We start from the raw sequence: 15,197 nt of genomic DNA on the forward strand, positions 1-15,197 counted from the left end.
CTTTAAAAAAAGAAAAAAAAATTAATGGTAGGGGTGCCTGGGCAGCTCGGTCATTTAAACATCTGCCTTCAGCTCAGGTCATGATCCCAGGGTCCTGGGATTGAGCCCCACATCAGGCTCTCTGTTCAGCAGAGAGTCTGCTTCTCCCTCTCCCTCTGCCTCTCTCTCCAGCTTATACTCTCTCAAATAAATAAATAAAATCTAGGGGCACCTGGGTGGCTCGGTGGGTTGGGCCGCTGCCTTCGGCTCAGGTCATGGTCTCCGGGTCCTGGGATCAAGTCCAGCATTGGGCTCTCTGCTCAGCGGGGAGCCCGCTTCCTTCTCTCTCTGCCTGCCTCTCTGCCTACTTGTGATCTCTCTCTCTTTCTGTCAAATAAATAAATAAATAAAATCTTTTTTAAAATAAATAAATAAAATCTTTTTTTACAAATTAAATTTAAAGAAACATTAATGATAAAGTTAAAATCTATTTTTCCACTAGCTTCAAACTTAGTCCCCTTTCCAAACCCCAGACAGACCTTCTTTCAGTTTACTGTGGATCCTTCTTAGTAATGTATGCACATATATGTATGTGTATATGTGTCTTCATGCATATGCATGTATACATGTGTCTGTGTTTGTATGTGGCCTGTCTACATGTGTGCACGTGTGTGTCCATACAGAGATATATAACCATATGCACACACAATAGTTTGTGTGTAGTGATATGATTCTGTAGTGTTTTTAACCCCAGTGGTATCATTCTGTACATTTTGATCATTTCAATCTGCAAGGTGCTTTTTAGTCAACATTTAGCTCTTCTTCCTTCACTATCTGCATACTCTTTGATCTGAATAAATCATATTTTTCTCTAGTGTGAACAGTGTATCTGAGCACACTGGCGAGTCCTCCTTTAGGTTAGGTATGACACACAGTACTGAACCATAGGCACACATATTTTGAATTTTAAGACACTGCCTAATGACCTGCTTCCAAACTGGCCATGGCAATTAACCCTCCCCATGGCAACGTGAGGCGTTAATGTGTGGATGGTTGAGGGCTAAGCCCTGGAGGCTAAGACAGCCTTGGACTGAATCCCAGCTCTGCCGCTTTCTTTGTGACCTTGATCAAGTCCCTGCCTCTTTTCGAGCCTCGGTTTCCTCATCCGTAAAATGGGGTGGTCACATGCAGCTCCCAGGACTCATGGGAGGATCCAGCCGATCAGTAGTAGAGGTAAAGCTCTGACCCGGTGTGGCACACACTGCCGTCATTGTTGTTGTATTGCGACAGTTTGCTTAACCCCCACACAAGTACCTACAAAGAGGAGTTCTTAGGAAGACAGACGACATACCTTCCAATTTCTGGATGTGCACTGATTTGTCTGCCCTGTTCACTCACTCACACACATGCTTATGGTGCCCAGCCACCAAAACTGGTATCTTATTTTTAAATTTTATTTAAAGATTTATTAATTTTTATTTGAAAGAGAGAGAATGGGGGACCGGGGCAGAAGCAGAGAGAGATAATCCCAAGCAGACTCCCTGCTGAACATGGGCAGGACTTGATCCCACAACCCTGAGATCACAACTTGCATTGAAACCGACAGTCAGATGCTTAACGTGCTGAGCCACCCCAGGCACCCTCCCAAAACTTGTATTTCAAAGGAGCGTCTTAGTTGAGTAAAGCAGCTGACTTCTGCCTCAGGGAGGTCAAAAGTAAAGGCCTCCCTGTAAGACCAAGGCGGCTGTTCAGTAGTCTGCCCCTTCCTTCTCTTCTTTTTTGGGGTGTCTAGGGCTTGGAGGTGTGTGATTTTGGGGAACAGATCCTATTTTTCTCTTTTTTTTTTTTTTTAAGATTTATTTATTTGAGAGAGAGCACACATGTGTGAGAGCTGGGTGAGAGGCAGAGAGGGGAGAGAGAGAATCTCAAGCAGACTCCCCACTGAGCCTGGAGGCCCAGGACCCTGAGAACATGATCCAAGCCAGAACCAAGAGTCGGGTGCCTAAGGAACCAACTGAGCCACCCAGGTGCCCCCGGATCCTGTTTTTCCATGATATTGTGCAGAGCACGTTGAGCCATGTGGTAATTTACCTTTGCCATTGTGACCAATCACCACAAACTTAGTGGCTTCAAACAGCATAAATTAATTATCCTATAGTTCTGTAGGTCAGGAGTCCAAAATGGGCCTCATTGGGCTAACATCAAGGCTTTGGCAAGGCTGAGTTCCCATCCATGGGTTCTGGATAGGATCTGCTTCGTTGCCTTTCCAGTTTCTTTTTTCTTTTTTTTTTTTTTTTTAATTATTTTATTTATTTATTTGACAGAGATCACAAGTAGGCAGAGAGGCAGGCAGAGAGAGGAGGAGGAAGCAGGTTCCCCACGGAGCAGAGATACTGACGTGGGGCTCGATCCCAGGACCCTGGGATCATGACCCAAGCTGAAGGCAGAGGCTTTAACCCACCGAGCCACCCAGGCGCCCCACCTTTTCCAGTTTCCAGAGGCCACTGCACCCCCTGGTTCATGGTCCCTGCCTCTGTCTTCAGAGCCAGCCGCGCTGCACCTCTCTTGTCTTTCCTCCGCAGCCTCATCTTTCCTGGACTCTTCTTCTGCCCTCCCTGTAATCCCACGGGGCCCGCCCAGATCATCCCAGATAGCCCCCCTATTTTAGCTTGGCTGCTTCATGACCTTAATCCCACTCCCTGCAATCTTAATTCCTCTGTGCCACAGAATTTACTGTAGTCACAGTTTCCGAGGATGAGGACGTGGACATTTTTGGCAAGTCATGATTCTGCCTACCACGGAGTACGAGCTCTTTCTCTAAAGAAGGAGGGCCTGAGGGTCTGGGTGAGAGGCTTCTCAGGCAGTTACATTCCAGCCAGCTCGACCCTGTCACGAGCAAATGCAAGATCAGTGTCTCGGCTAAGTCATGAGAATGGTGGCTTCAGACATCAGACAACCCTGAGTGCACCTAGCAGCTCCTGCCTAAGCCATGTGAACTTGGACAAGCCTGCTCACTTCTTGGAGTCTAGGTTTCCTCATCTATGCTATGGGGATGAGGATGTGAAGATGAGATAAAATAGTGGAAGTAAAGGAGTTAGCGCATACCTTAGTGCAGATAGCCACGTTCTTTACTCTGGTCACTCAGGATGACCTTTCTGTCCCCTGTCCCAGACTCAGGAGTGGATTTCTTTTTAGGCTGCCCTGAGCAGTTAGCAGGCAGCTAAAATGGGGAGTTGTGTTCCACAGTAAAATGGCGTCTCTTTCGCCCTACCCCGAGCACTGACTCATGCAGGGGCTGAACATTACTATATTCTGACCCCCAGGCTTCACACCCAGCGCAACTAACCTCAGTCTGCACTCTCATTTCCCCAGGTTGGTGGTTTGTCAGCACTGCCGAAGAGCAAGGCTGGGTCCCCGCAACCTGCCTGGAGGGGCAGGACGGTGTGCAGGATGAGTTTTCCCTACAGCCCGAAGAAGGTAGGAAGGAGCTGGAACCTTGCGCTTGCCAGAGACACCTGTGCTGGTCATCCAGCACACCCACCGGGGACCTCCTTACCCAGCGCCTCCCTGCCCTTCAGCCTCTGCCCCCAAGTCTCAATGGCTCACTGGCCTAAAACTAGGCCATGGGCTTGGGGCTGACCGCAAGCGTGTGCTTTCTTGGGGTTTTTGGGAGCCAACCCAGGTGAGCCTGGCTGGAGCTGGGACCATAACACCTCCATGGGACCCCAGGAGGGCCCCAGCTTGATCACTGTCAGCACCTCACCATTCCTCCCGTGAGCTATTCTGATGGCCAAGATGCTGCGGCTCCTTACAGCTCATTTGTGAGACATCTGAAGCTTTCTAGAAACATCTGTGCTTTCTCAGTGACTGGAGTGGGCATCAGGATTAGGGCTGACCTTTTCCACTTACTTCCGTTACCAGGAGAACTTACCCCCAGGTGTCCCAAAGGGTGGTTCCTGCAATGCCAGAAATACCATCATCCGACTGACTCTGATTTCCCCAGGAGGAGCTTTCCTGAAACCAGAGGACAAGTTCATCTTAGCTAATAAGCAGAAGGCTTTGAGAGCTAGACAGACCTAAACGTGGATCAGCTGCACCATTACAGGGAGAATGGGCCAGCAGCTTCACCTCTCCCTGCCTTAGCCCCTCCTCTGAAAATGGAGATGGTGATGTCTATATCATGGGATTATTTTTTCTTAATTAAATGATTCCACATGCAAACGTTCAGCAATAAATAACCAGGAACAGTTAATAGATAGCTATGCCTTACCCAGAGCTGAACATTTGGGGCTTTTAGCTGACTGTTTTGGGGAAAGCACAAAACTTCTGTCTGTGTTTATCAGAGAAGAGGGTGAGAGGAAGGGGATATTTCTGTGCCCAAAACTTAAAAACTGTGTAAATGGTTTTTCATTTAGTTTTATTATGGCCAGCACCCCTCAGAGTAAAATGTCTGTGGGTTTGCTCTGTTTTGGGGGGACCCTCCAAGGCACTAGGGGCTGGGCCAGCTAAAAGAATCAACTCAGTTTCAGGAGTTGTGATATACTACATGGAAACTAGTTCCCTTAGACAGTTAATGATGATCATTACAGGCATCCCTCTGTAAGGGATTGATTATTAACCCCATTTTACAGATGAGGAGATAGGCTCAGAAAGGTAGACACACCTGCCTGGGGTCACACAGCTAGGTGGTAGAAGAAATACATTTTCCTGAGTCTGTACATTTTTCTTCCCGCTGACACAAGGGCTTCTCTTAGTGCCTCTTTATAAATCACACTAGGAATAGGATTAAGTCCACTGGTGGCCTCTACACCCAAGTCCAAGGTTAATAATCAAGAACTTGGTCCTTTTAAGACACCTGGGGCTTGGCATAGACTCAGAAATAATTACTCCTAAATGGAAACATGCACTTGGTGTACCCTTTGCCTCTAGACACTGGAAGTGCTTTGTCCTCACCTCTGCCTTCTGCCCTTTACCTCCACATGCTGCCTGTCCAGTTTCATGGAGGTACTGGTCTTTGCCCCGGCCCGTGGGCCGCCGCCGGACTCTGGGGGACTTGTATGCTACCAGCTGGCGTCAAGGTGCCTACCTTGGGGCTTTCTTGCCTGGTCGGTTTGGAGCCGGTTCCTTGCATCTGCATGTGCCTTCCTGCTTGGGGACTGCTCGTGCCTGTTGCATGTGAGAAACAGTGACCTTGTCTGTACTGTGTGTGTGTTGGCATGTTGGCCTGGGCAGTATTTCTCAGCCTGGGGCTCTAAAGTCTCCCAGGTGAAAAAATCATGCCTGGGGCCTATCTAATGCTGAGCCGGTGACCTGTTTCTTTCATCAGACACATTACAAGGGAAAGAAAGCAATGTCAGACTATCTTAAGCAAAAAGGGAAATACACCAGCTTGTCACTGAAAAGTCTGGGGAAGGACTAGCTTCAGGCGTGGCTGGATCCAGAGGCTTGAAAACATTGTCAGCACCTGGTACTCACTCTCCCCACCTCTGCTCTGCTCTCTGCTTTGCTGACACGGTTTTCTCACGACAGCAGTTGTGGGCCCCTTTCAGGGATTCAGGGATACCCACCCAAGGAAGTGCTTCTCCCTCAACACAAGTCCTAGGACTGGAGCTGACTGACCTGCTTGGGTCACGTGCTCTCCTGGAACCCACCACCACAGTGGCCAGGGGAAGAGCAGATGGATGAGAAGCAGGCAGCGTCAGCAGGCACCTGCCAGCAGTCTGCGTGGTCCCCCACCTTAAGCTTTGTTAGGGATCGCTGAGTGTTTCATGGAGCCCGGGGAGAGCCTCCTGGTGCCAAAGACTTTCCCTGTGTAATTCAGATGAAGGATGGGGCCCCACAGGCGTCCAGGGCCCACAGGACTGCCTGCATTTAGTCTTGGATCTAGGCAGCACCCCTTTCTATCCAACCAAATAGAACTTCTGTGCATCTACGGGCTTGAATGAGCCCCCTGGCACCCCTCACAGTGTCCACCCACCCCCTCCCACAGCCACCATGAGTGAGGGAAACAGCTGACTACCATACACAGGATCTGTGTAACTTGAGTCAGCTCGGCCCCCACAGAGCAGGTCAGTGGGCTAGATCAATCAATAAATAAACTCGGTGTGTGTCTACCGCCTCCCTCGACACCAGTTGGACAGGCCACAGACAGCCCATGGTGTTTTCCCAAAGGGGGAGAGTCGGCCCCAACACACTGGCCATCAGCGCCAGCCCACAGCTGGCTCAGTCACTCCCTAGGGGCCGGAATGTAACCAAAACAGGAAAGCCCTTCTCTCGCCTCACCAGGGTCCCCTGGGACATTCATTCATTCTGACAGCATGGAGCACGGGAGCTCTTCTCTTGTTCTCTGGAGGGCCCTACCACAGTGTGACAATGAGCAGTCTCCTAGCAGAGCCTGAGCAGTGGTCCCGTGGCTTTGAGGGGAAAGAGTCGGGAACCGCAGAGAGGGAGGTAGAAGGGACCCAAGTTACATTAATGAAAATCGAAGCAGGCAGTGATTGTACCATATGTGTGTGTGTGTACATATATATATAAAACCATGATGTCGTACACATAGAACTAAGACAGTGTTAAATGCCAATTATATCTCAACAAAAAAAAGCCAAAACATTAAAAATAAAATTGAAACTTCAGGCGTGGTTGGATCCAGGAGCTTGAAAACAATGAAAAACAAAAATCAGTTACCATCTAGGCAACGAAAATTGCTTTAAAAATTAAAAAATAAAGATGGGGCGCCTGGGTGGCTCAGTTTGTTAAGCATCTGCCTTCATCTCTGGTCATGATCTTGGAGTCCTGGGATCGAGCCCCATGTCAGGCTCCCTGCTCAGCAGGGAGTCTGCTTCTTCCTCCCCCTGTTCATTCTCTCTCACTCTCAAATAAATAAAGTCTTTTAAAAAATTTTAACAGAGAGGGAGGTAGGGAGGAAAGAAGGAAGTAAGAAAATTGCCAGCGCTTGCTTCCTTATAGTGATTTAAGCCTGAGACCATCTGCTGCCAAAAGTTCAGCTCATCCCTGACTCCCTGACCCCTCTATCAGCAAAACTGTGGAGGAGCCACAGATGAGTTGACCCCCTCTGGCTTGAGCAAGGTGGCTCTTACCAGGCCCTTCATTTACTAAACATTAACTAATTTACTGAACTTACACAGTATTCCTGGGACCATGCCCAGTGCTAGAGGCAGGGGAGTGAACAAGACAGACACAAATCCCTGCCTTCATGGCGTTTATATTCTAGCAAGGAACACAGACACAAAACACAATAAATGAGAAATTATATGCTGTGTTAGAAGGCAATTCCTGGTTGGGGGCGGGGACTAAACCTAGGTAAGGGGATGAGGTTGCCATGGGTCTGAATACTGCCTAAAGCAGGGTCAAGGAAGGTGACTTTGAAGCACAGCTTTGAGGAAGTTGAGGAAGAATGTGTGACACTGAGGGATTTCAGAAGGACTGGGACCTGACCTTTGTCCTGCTTCCCATTCTGCACGGACAGGGCAGTCCAGATCCAAATGAGGGCCTAGAGGGTCCCCAGAAATTGCTGGAGGAAATCCAGCTCCGATGGGCAAGGCATCTCGTGGATCCCAGCCTTGGGTTCATTCGCATCCCAGGACTCTCTCTGTCCTTGACTTAACTCCATCCCTTTGTTCCCACAGAGGAGAAGTACACAGTTATCTACCCATACACAGCTCGTGACCAGGATGAAATGAATCTAGAGAGAGGGGCCGTGGTGGAAGTCATTCAGAAAAACCTGGAAGGCTGGTGGAAGATCAGGTACCTGCTGCAGCCGGGTGGGTTTCAGGTCACGTGATCTCTGGGTGCCCAGAGGTCTGTAAGTGATTGCTGACGGTTGGGGTAAGGTTTTCGGCTGAGCCACAGAAAGATGCTTCTTGGTGTCCTTTGACCTCCCTCCCTATCCAGATCCTTCTCTAAAAATCTATAATAAGCAAGATCTCCGAACATACAGATGGCCATGACCTGGTTGACCAAGACTGGTTTCCACCTCCACGTAATTCTCATAAAGAGAAGCTGTGCTGCCCAGTGTGAGTGATTTCCCTCCCCAGCCTCACTCTGAGACCAGTGCAGTGTGAAACACCACAGGGACCGTAATTCATCCTTGGGCTGATCACATGCCCTCCCCTCAGGAGACCAGCTTTCTAGCTCTCTGTCACAGCCCTTTTGCCTGCTGTGATGAATTAGCACCCCACAAGTTTATAGGGTGGCGAACTCATTCTGGCCTGCATGGTGCTTTCCCAATTTTGGTAATGGAAGTCCTGGGCGCCCCTCCTTGGTCACCCTAAATAGGCAGGCTGCGGCCACAAGAAATGAACGCAAGGAAAGAAGCCTGAGGTCCCTGAGACCTGGTATTTGGTCAGCAACGTGAGGCAGGGCATTAGGACTGCTCGTCGGGGGCCGAGCCTGTGGCACTTTGTCCGTTCACTCAACACACACACACCAAGAATGTGTTTGACCCAAGCCATATTCTAGGAGTTGGGGAGTCAATGATGAGAAAGACACTGGTTCATAGCGGAGGCACAGAAGTCAGGCTCAGTTCCAGAATGGGGATGTGTGGGGACCCAGATCCCAGAGGAGAGGCTCCTCAGCCCAGGGGTCAGGAAGGCTTCCTGAGAGAGGGGACTGGGGAACTGAGGCTTGAAGCAGGAGTGGGGACAGTGACACCTAACATAAGTATAGATGGTATAAGATACTTAACTAATTATCCTAGAATTCTGTGGCTCTAGAGTTCAGGTGTGGCTTCACCAGTCCCTCATGAGGTTGTTATAGGGCATTACCGAGGCATGCCATCATCTATCTGAAGGTTCGACTGAAGCTAGAAAGGGACAGAGCCGGGATTTAAACTAGTACCTTTCTCTCCCAGAGCCCTTCCCCCTCCATGTGTTAGCTCTGCTTATAGCTTCAGGACCGCAGATGGTCAGCTGTCTTGTACCGAGGGCCTGAATGGGACGTAGCATGACAGTTTCCAGCAAGGACAAGATTTATTCCCTCTCAGAGGGTATTTTAAGACTGAAAGACACCAAATTCTGCAGATTTCTCTCTTAGAAATTGGCTTCCAGTTATCAAGGACCTTTTAATTATCGAAACACAGTGTCATTTAGTTCTTAAAGTGATTCCTGACAAGAGATTTGGCCTTGCCGTATGTCCTCTCTAGTCATTTAGGTCTTCTTAACCGTCCCCAAAGGTGTGGGCACCTGTTTTGTGGGCCCGACCAGTGGGTTGCTTGTAACTAGTTAACACCAAGGGAATGATGCCCTTGAGTTGCGTGTTTGCCAATTTCTGTAGTGTAACTGCTCCCATCGGGTGACACCCATGCAGCATCAGCATCAGTAACTGGGGGTTTGGGAGAGATGGACACGGTTGACCATCACAAGCTGGTACAAGTGGACCTCAGAGTTCCTCTGGTCCAGATGGACCCCTCTGGTCATGCTGTTACACTGAGCTCTATCGTGCAGAGAATTAAGTGAGCATCTCACTCACTGAATTCCAAAAGGGATTCAGTGAGCCCTGTGTCAGGGTCTCAGTCACTGTGCAGTTCAGGGACCGCCAGCTGATTCTGAGCAGGCCCTGGCACCAGCCCCTGACAGGCTTCACTCCCCTGTGAAGGGAACACATTTAACCTCCATGTTAACCAGCGTGACCGGAGTCCGCCCTGCCCTTGCCAGCCTGTGTGTTGGAAGCTGGGGCTACTGGGAAGAGGCAGTGACATGCAGAGGTTAGGAGCACAAACTAGGTCTGCATCCATTTCTGCCGCCTCCCAGGCTTGGATGAAATACCTTCCAGCTATAAAGTGGTTAGAACAGACTGGCACACGGGAGGTGCCCACTAAGTGCCAGTTATCATGGTCTTCGTCGTCATCACTGCAGTGACGGTAACTGGGCAGTGAGCGTAGTGGGTGTTTATGGCTGCTGGCCTTTGCCAGGCCCATGGGGACTTTGTCCACTCGTCCTTTCATATCGTCCTTCAGTTCACTGGCCCCGAAGCTCTCTCCAGACAGTGATCCATCCAGTGCCATCTCTGCCCAAAGCGTGTGTGTGTGTGGTCACTGGGGACACAGAACGGCCATAGCCAAGTGTGGCCGTGTGTTGTAGCTGCTGGGTAGGGGGTGTTGTGTTTGGGAGACAGTGGGGCACCGTGGAAGGAGGGCTTCGTTCTCTGTGAGGCTCAGGAAAGGCTTGAGAAAGGCTTCTATTAATTAAATAGAAGAGCAGGAGGAGAGAGGGAAGGTGCTTTCCAAACACAGGGTTTCCAAGAGCAGAGGCTAGGGGAATGAAAGATGTTATTGTATTGGGGAGACTACGAGCCTTTTGGAGTGGGAAGGACATGAGGCTGCTATGAGGGATGAAGCTAAGGAGGCTGGCAGAGGCCAGGTTGGGAAGGCCTTGAATGCCAAGCTGAGGGCAGCAAGGGGTGTGCCAGCCTCTGACCCATCATTCCTGCCATCTGGGACCTGGAGCACAGCTTCTTCCCATGGGCCTGGTGGAGCAGCCTGTCCAGCATCCTTCCTCCTCCCAGGTACCAAGGCAAAGAGGGTTGGGCCCCAGCCTCCTACCTGAAGAAGAACAGTGGGGAGCCCTTACCCCCAAAGCTGGGCCCTGGTTCATCCACCCACACCGGCGTTCTGGACCTGGATGGCGTTTCCCGGCAGCAGAGTTCAATGGGCCGGGACAGGGAGCTGCTCAACAACCAACGGGATGGCCGGTTTGAAGGCCGCCCAGTGCCTGATGGTGACATCAAACAGAGTAAGTGACTTCCCCCCCGCCCCACCGCCCGCCACCAAGCTCCGGGGAGCTGCATGGCTACTCTGTGCCAGGCTCCGTGCTCTTCACATGGTGTCCCTCATCCTCACAACAGCCCTGCTGCCCCACACCCTGTAGACAGGAAAACATGCACAGATATCTTAGGTAGAAATTCTAGACCATGGTTTTCCACCATCTTGTGGTGATCGCAGGAGCTTCCTCAAGCTCTACTGTGTGCCAGGAATCTTAAAATTAGTCTCCTTAGCCCCAGAGATGTAAGGGCCACCCAGCTAGTCAACAGTGGGGTGAGACTTGAACCCAGGCCCACCTGACTCTAGCACATATGCCCTCTCTGCATGGCCACACTTTGGAGCCAGAAGTTGTTGACCTTGTGTTGAGTTCAGTCTAACTACAGTTCTTTACCCATCTTCCTTTCTAGCACTTCCCATGTTGACATTTCTCTTTAATGTTCCCGACACACCTAAGAGGCGGGCTCCTTATTTTTGTCTGTGACCGGCACAGGACCCTGGCCTCAGGCACGTGGCCCTGGCCGGTCACAGGGGCCAGGAGGAATCTGACTACAGGGAAAGTCCCCTGACCTCCCCCTGGTTAGGCTTCTCCAGCTATTTCTGGTGGCTCAGCAAACTTCTAGAAGTCAGTGAATTCTTGAAATTCAAGAATTTCTCAATCCTTTGCTCAGCTGATTTCTCAGAAGAAAAACATTGACATGCCATGGGGGTGGAGGGGTTGGTTTTGGCCAGCCCCTGCTCTCTGTGGTTCTGTCATGGGTAAGAACCCAGGAGGATTCCCATTAACACTAGAACAAAGGAGAATCGGAAACCCAAGTCTTGGTGAGGATATAGGTTCAGATGCTCAGACAAAGACACTCCCCGCCCCCTGCCACAAACACATACCCCCCCTATAACAGAGGCTCAAATAATTTAGATGTTTTTGTCTTTCTTATGAAGTGGTGGTCCTGCTTTATGTGCAGAGCCAGCAGCTCCGTGAGGCAGCAGTCCTGTCACATGGTGTCTGTCTTGTGTTGCCCTCATCTTTCTGGTCCAAGCTGGCACCCCACTCATCCAGCCAATGAAGAAGGCAGGGAGAAGTAGAGGACTTGACCCAGAAGTACACACTTTGCTCTCTGCCATGTCCCACTGGCCAGAACTGAGTCGTCACCTAGCAATACCCAGCTGCAAGGGAATTTGAGAAAGGCTGTCTTTCTGTAGGCAGCGGAGTGTCCATCTAGAACTGTTGCTATTGAATTCGAACAGAAGACAGAGGAGATAGGCATTTAAGAGATTAGTAGTCCTCTCCACAGCCCAACTGCCAAATTAGCCATCTGTGTGGACCCATGCTGAACCAGCTCATGGGGTGACCCATGCCCTGCCTTGAGCCGGGATCCTGGACCACTACAGTTATCCTCTTGACCCAGAGACCCACAGTGAGGACAGCCCAACTCCAGAGCCCTTGATGTCATCAGTTCGAATTTGTTTAATTTTTGGTATCACATGCCCTCTGGGTGCCGAGCGCCTCTGCCACAGACCCTGGGAGGCTGGCATCATCCCCCTTCTACAAATGGGGCCTGTGGGTCACACTCAGATGACTGGTAGCAAGTCAACCCCCGTGTTACACTGAAGCCTACGCTTTTCTGCCTCCCTGGAAAGCGTCACATCGCTCCAGCACATGGGCAGTCCTGCGGGTCCTGAGCTGAGTCTGAGCCGCCCCTTCCCGGTCAGGCTGGTCCTTCCCACGAGAAGGGTCTCAGTGGCTCAGTAATACTGCCTGGAGCGTGATGCCTGGTCCTCTCTGCAAGACAGAACGGATCTCTCCTGGTGTCCCCCTCAGGAGTCACAGCTGTAGCATTCTGCACGTGTGTGCAATAAAATCTTATCTCTTTGTAGGATCACCTAAGATGAGGCAGAGACCGCCTCCGCGCCGGGATATGACCATAGTAAGTGGACTGTTGCTGCCAGGAAGCCAGCCCCCGACCTGAAACGGGACCCTCACACCCACCTTGCCCTTTCCAGAGATGCTCTCTTTCCCCTCCACATGGCTGCCTCATGAAGCAGGCCAGAGACGTGCTGGTCCCCACGATGGGAGAAAGGCTAGAGTCCCAGGGGAGCGGGAGAGGGACACAAGTTACCTGTGGCTTTGGGACCGTTAAGTCTCAGGATGTGCTGTCTGCTTCCTGAGCCCACTTTGCTTTATCTTTGATCAGTCTTCTCAAAGAGGGTGACTTGAAACCAAAGCTGGGGTGAGACACAAATATTGTGAGTAGTACCATGCTGGTCATTTACTGCCAAACTCCGTTTGTAATTTTTCGGGTACCTTTCTAACCATTGAAAAATGAGGCTTTGACCATTTATTGTGCACCCGCTGGGCACCCTGCAATGTGCTGGGTGCTTCATGATCTTGACTTACTGAACGCTTACAGGGACGCACCCAGTAGCTCTCCATTTTACAGGAGATGAAAATGAGGCTCTGGAAGGGAAGGGATTTGCCCAAATGTGAACAGCACACATAAGCAGTATTTCCAGCTCAGATGGGTCTGACCTGCAAAGCTGCGTTCTTTCCACAACCCTCGCATGGCCTACCCCAGATTATCATGACTGTAGGTAAAGGTCCCATGTTTCTCCTCACTCTGAAGCTGACGGGCCAGTGACCCATCCAGGAGATAAGGATCCGAGCAATCCTCTGTGTTTTGTCCCTTAGAATCCAACTGGGTCCAGCAGTACCCCTCAAGGGTGTCCATGTGCCCCAGGCCCTTAGCACCTTCCCCCTTCAGCCAATGGTAACAGATTTACCTTGGACTTAGCACTGTGTTTAACTGTGCCAGCCTCGTGGTCTCAACCTGCCCAAGCCTCCCATTCCACCCCAAGTGGAGGAAGAGTATTACACCATTGCCGAATTCCAGACGACCATCCCTGATGGCATCAGCTTCCAGGCAGGTCTGAAGGTTGAGGTGAGTGGACCTCGGGTCCCTTTGCCTACTTGTGATTCTCGAGCCGCGGTACCATCCCCGCTTCTCTCATTTCTCTCGTCTTTCTTCCTCTTCTCTCCTTTTCTCTCCTCTCCTCCCTTCTTTCTTTTCTCTTCCTTTTCCTTTCTTGCTTCCTTCCTCTCTGTCCTTCCTTCCTTGTTTCCTTCTTTCCCTCCCTCCCTCCTCTCTGCTCCTCTCTGCTCCTCTCTGCTCTTCTTTTTCTTTCCTTGCCCTTTATTTATTTATTTATTTCTTCCTCTTTCTTCCCTCCCTCCGTCCCTCCTTTATGACAGCTTTACTGAGGTATAGTTCACACCCATACAGTTCACTGGTTTATACAATCCAGTGGTTTCTGGTGCATTCACAGAGTTGTGCAACCATCACCACATTCGGTGTTAGAACATTTTTGTCGCCCAAAAAAGAAACCCTGGACACATTTACTGTCACTCCCTGTTTCCCCTCAGTCCCTCCCAATCCCCCTGCCCCCAGCCCTAGGCAACCGCTGATCGGCTTTCCGTCTCTCTAGTACTGTGCCTGTTTGGGACATTTCGTGTAAGTGGAATCCTACACTAGGTGATCTTTTGCGACTGCCTCGTATTCTGTTTTTATCACCACCTACTTCCCTTCGTGCTTCTTTCTCTCCTTTTCTTCCCACTCCTTTGCGTGTCTGCTCTGTTCCTGCACAAAGGCCGACATAAATCCTTCCTGCCCTTCCAGTTCTTTTCTTCCCTCACAGAGTTAGAGCTTGAGGCTGTCTCCCGTGTTTCCTGGAGAGCCTGTAAGGAACGGTGAACTCAGCACTTCACACACATCCTCTCTCAATCTTTTACTCATGCGAGGCAGGACCACTGACAATCCCCATTTTTCGAATGAGGAAGATTTGGCTCAGGAAGAAAGGTGCTGTCCGAAATCACACAGCTAAAACATGGCAGAGCCAAGATGTGAACCCATGTCTGTCTCCAGATTTGGAACCAGGAATGTTCACATTCCTATTGTTACTTACCTGCTGGACATTTGGGAGCTCCAGGAGGGTAGAGATCATTTCTGGTTTTCTCTCCTGTATCTTTACAGCTAGCACAGTGTTTGGAAGGAATATTGTTGAACTGATGAAAATCTGTCTCCCCACTAGCCTCCTGCTTAACATTCAGAAGGCCAGGGAGTATCCTCTTCATTCTTAACCGTGGCCCTAGCATTGGGGCCGGTCCACAGTGTGTTCAGCAAACCGTTGCTGTAGGAATAAATGTTGGGATGACTGAAGGAAATAAGGAGTAAATGGATGACTGTTGTGTCAGTGTGTGAGTGTGGTGTGCCCTGAGGGTCTTGAATCACTCTCTACCAGATCTGCAAAGCGCTGACACCTCCTGCCTTTCTCTGTCTTTACCCTCGTGCCCCAGGGGACCAGCACAGTCAGCCCAGCAGAAGGTAGCTTTCTAAAGACGGATCCTGGGCCTCACCACCACTGATTCTGCCTAGGCCTTTCCAGAAGCTTG

General features: G+C 50.3%; 1 protein-coding gene across 1 annotated transcript in view; it reads left to right on the forward strand.

Annotated features, from left to right (window-relative positions):
• SH3PXD2B (SH3 and PX domains 2B) overlaps positions 1-15,197 on the forward strand; it is a 100,516-nt gene that overhangs the window by 73,395 nt on the left and 11,924 nt on the right. The window contains exons 8-12 of the mRNA XM_004737601.3: positions 3,352-3,456; positions 7,626-7,743; positions 10,501-10,727; positions 12,629-12,678; positions 13,564-13,689. Of these exons, the coding sequence (XP_004737658.1) occupies positions 3,352-3,456; positions 7,626-7,743; positions 10,501-10,727; positions 12,629-12,678; positions 13,564-13,689 (626 nt within the window). The remainder of the gene's footprint in view (positions 1-3,351; positions 3,457-7,625; positions 7,744-10,500; positions 10,728-12,628; positions 12,679-13,563; positions 13,690-15,197) is intronic.

Source organism: Mustela putorius, unplaced genomic scaffold (assembly GCF_011764305.1).
Source record: "Mustela putorius furo isolate JIRA1106 unplaced genomic scaffold, ASM1176430v1.1 tig00000145_pilon_pilon_pilon, whole genome shotgun sequence".
In the NCBI taxonomy this organism is placed as follows: Eukaryota; Metazoa; Chordata; class Mammalia; order Carnivora; family Mustelidae; genus Mustela; species Mustela putorius.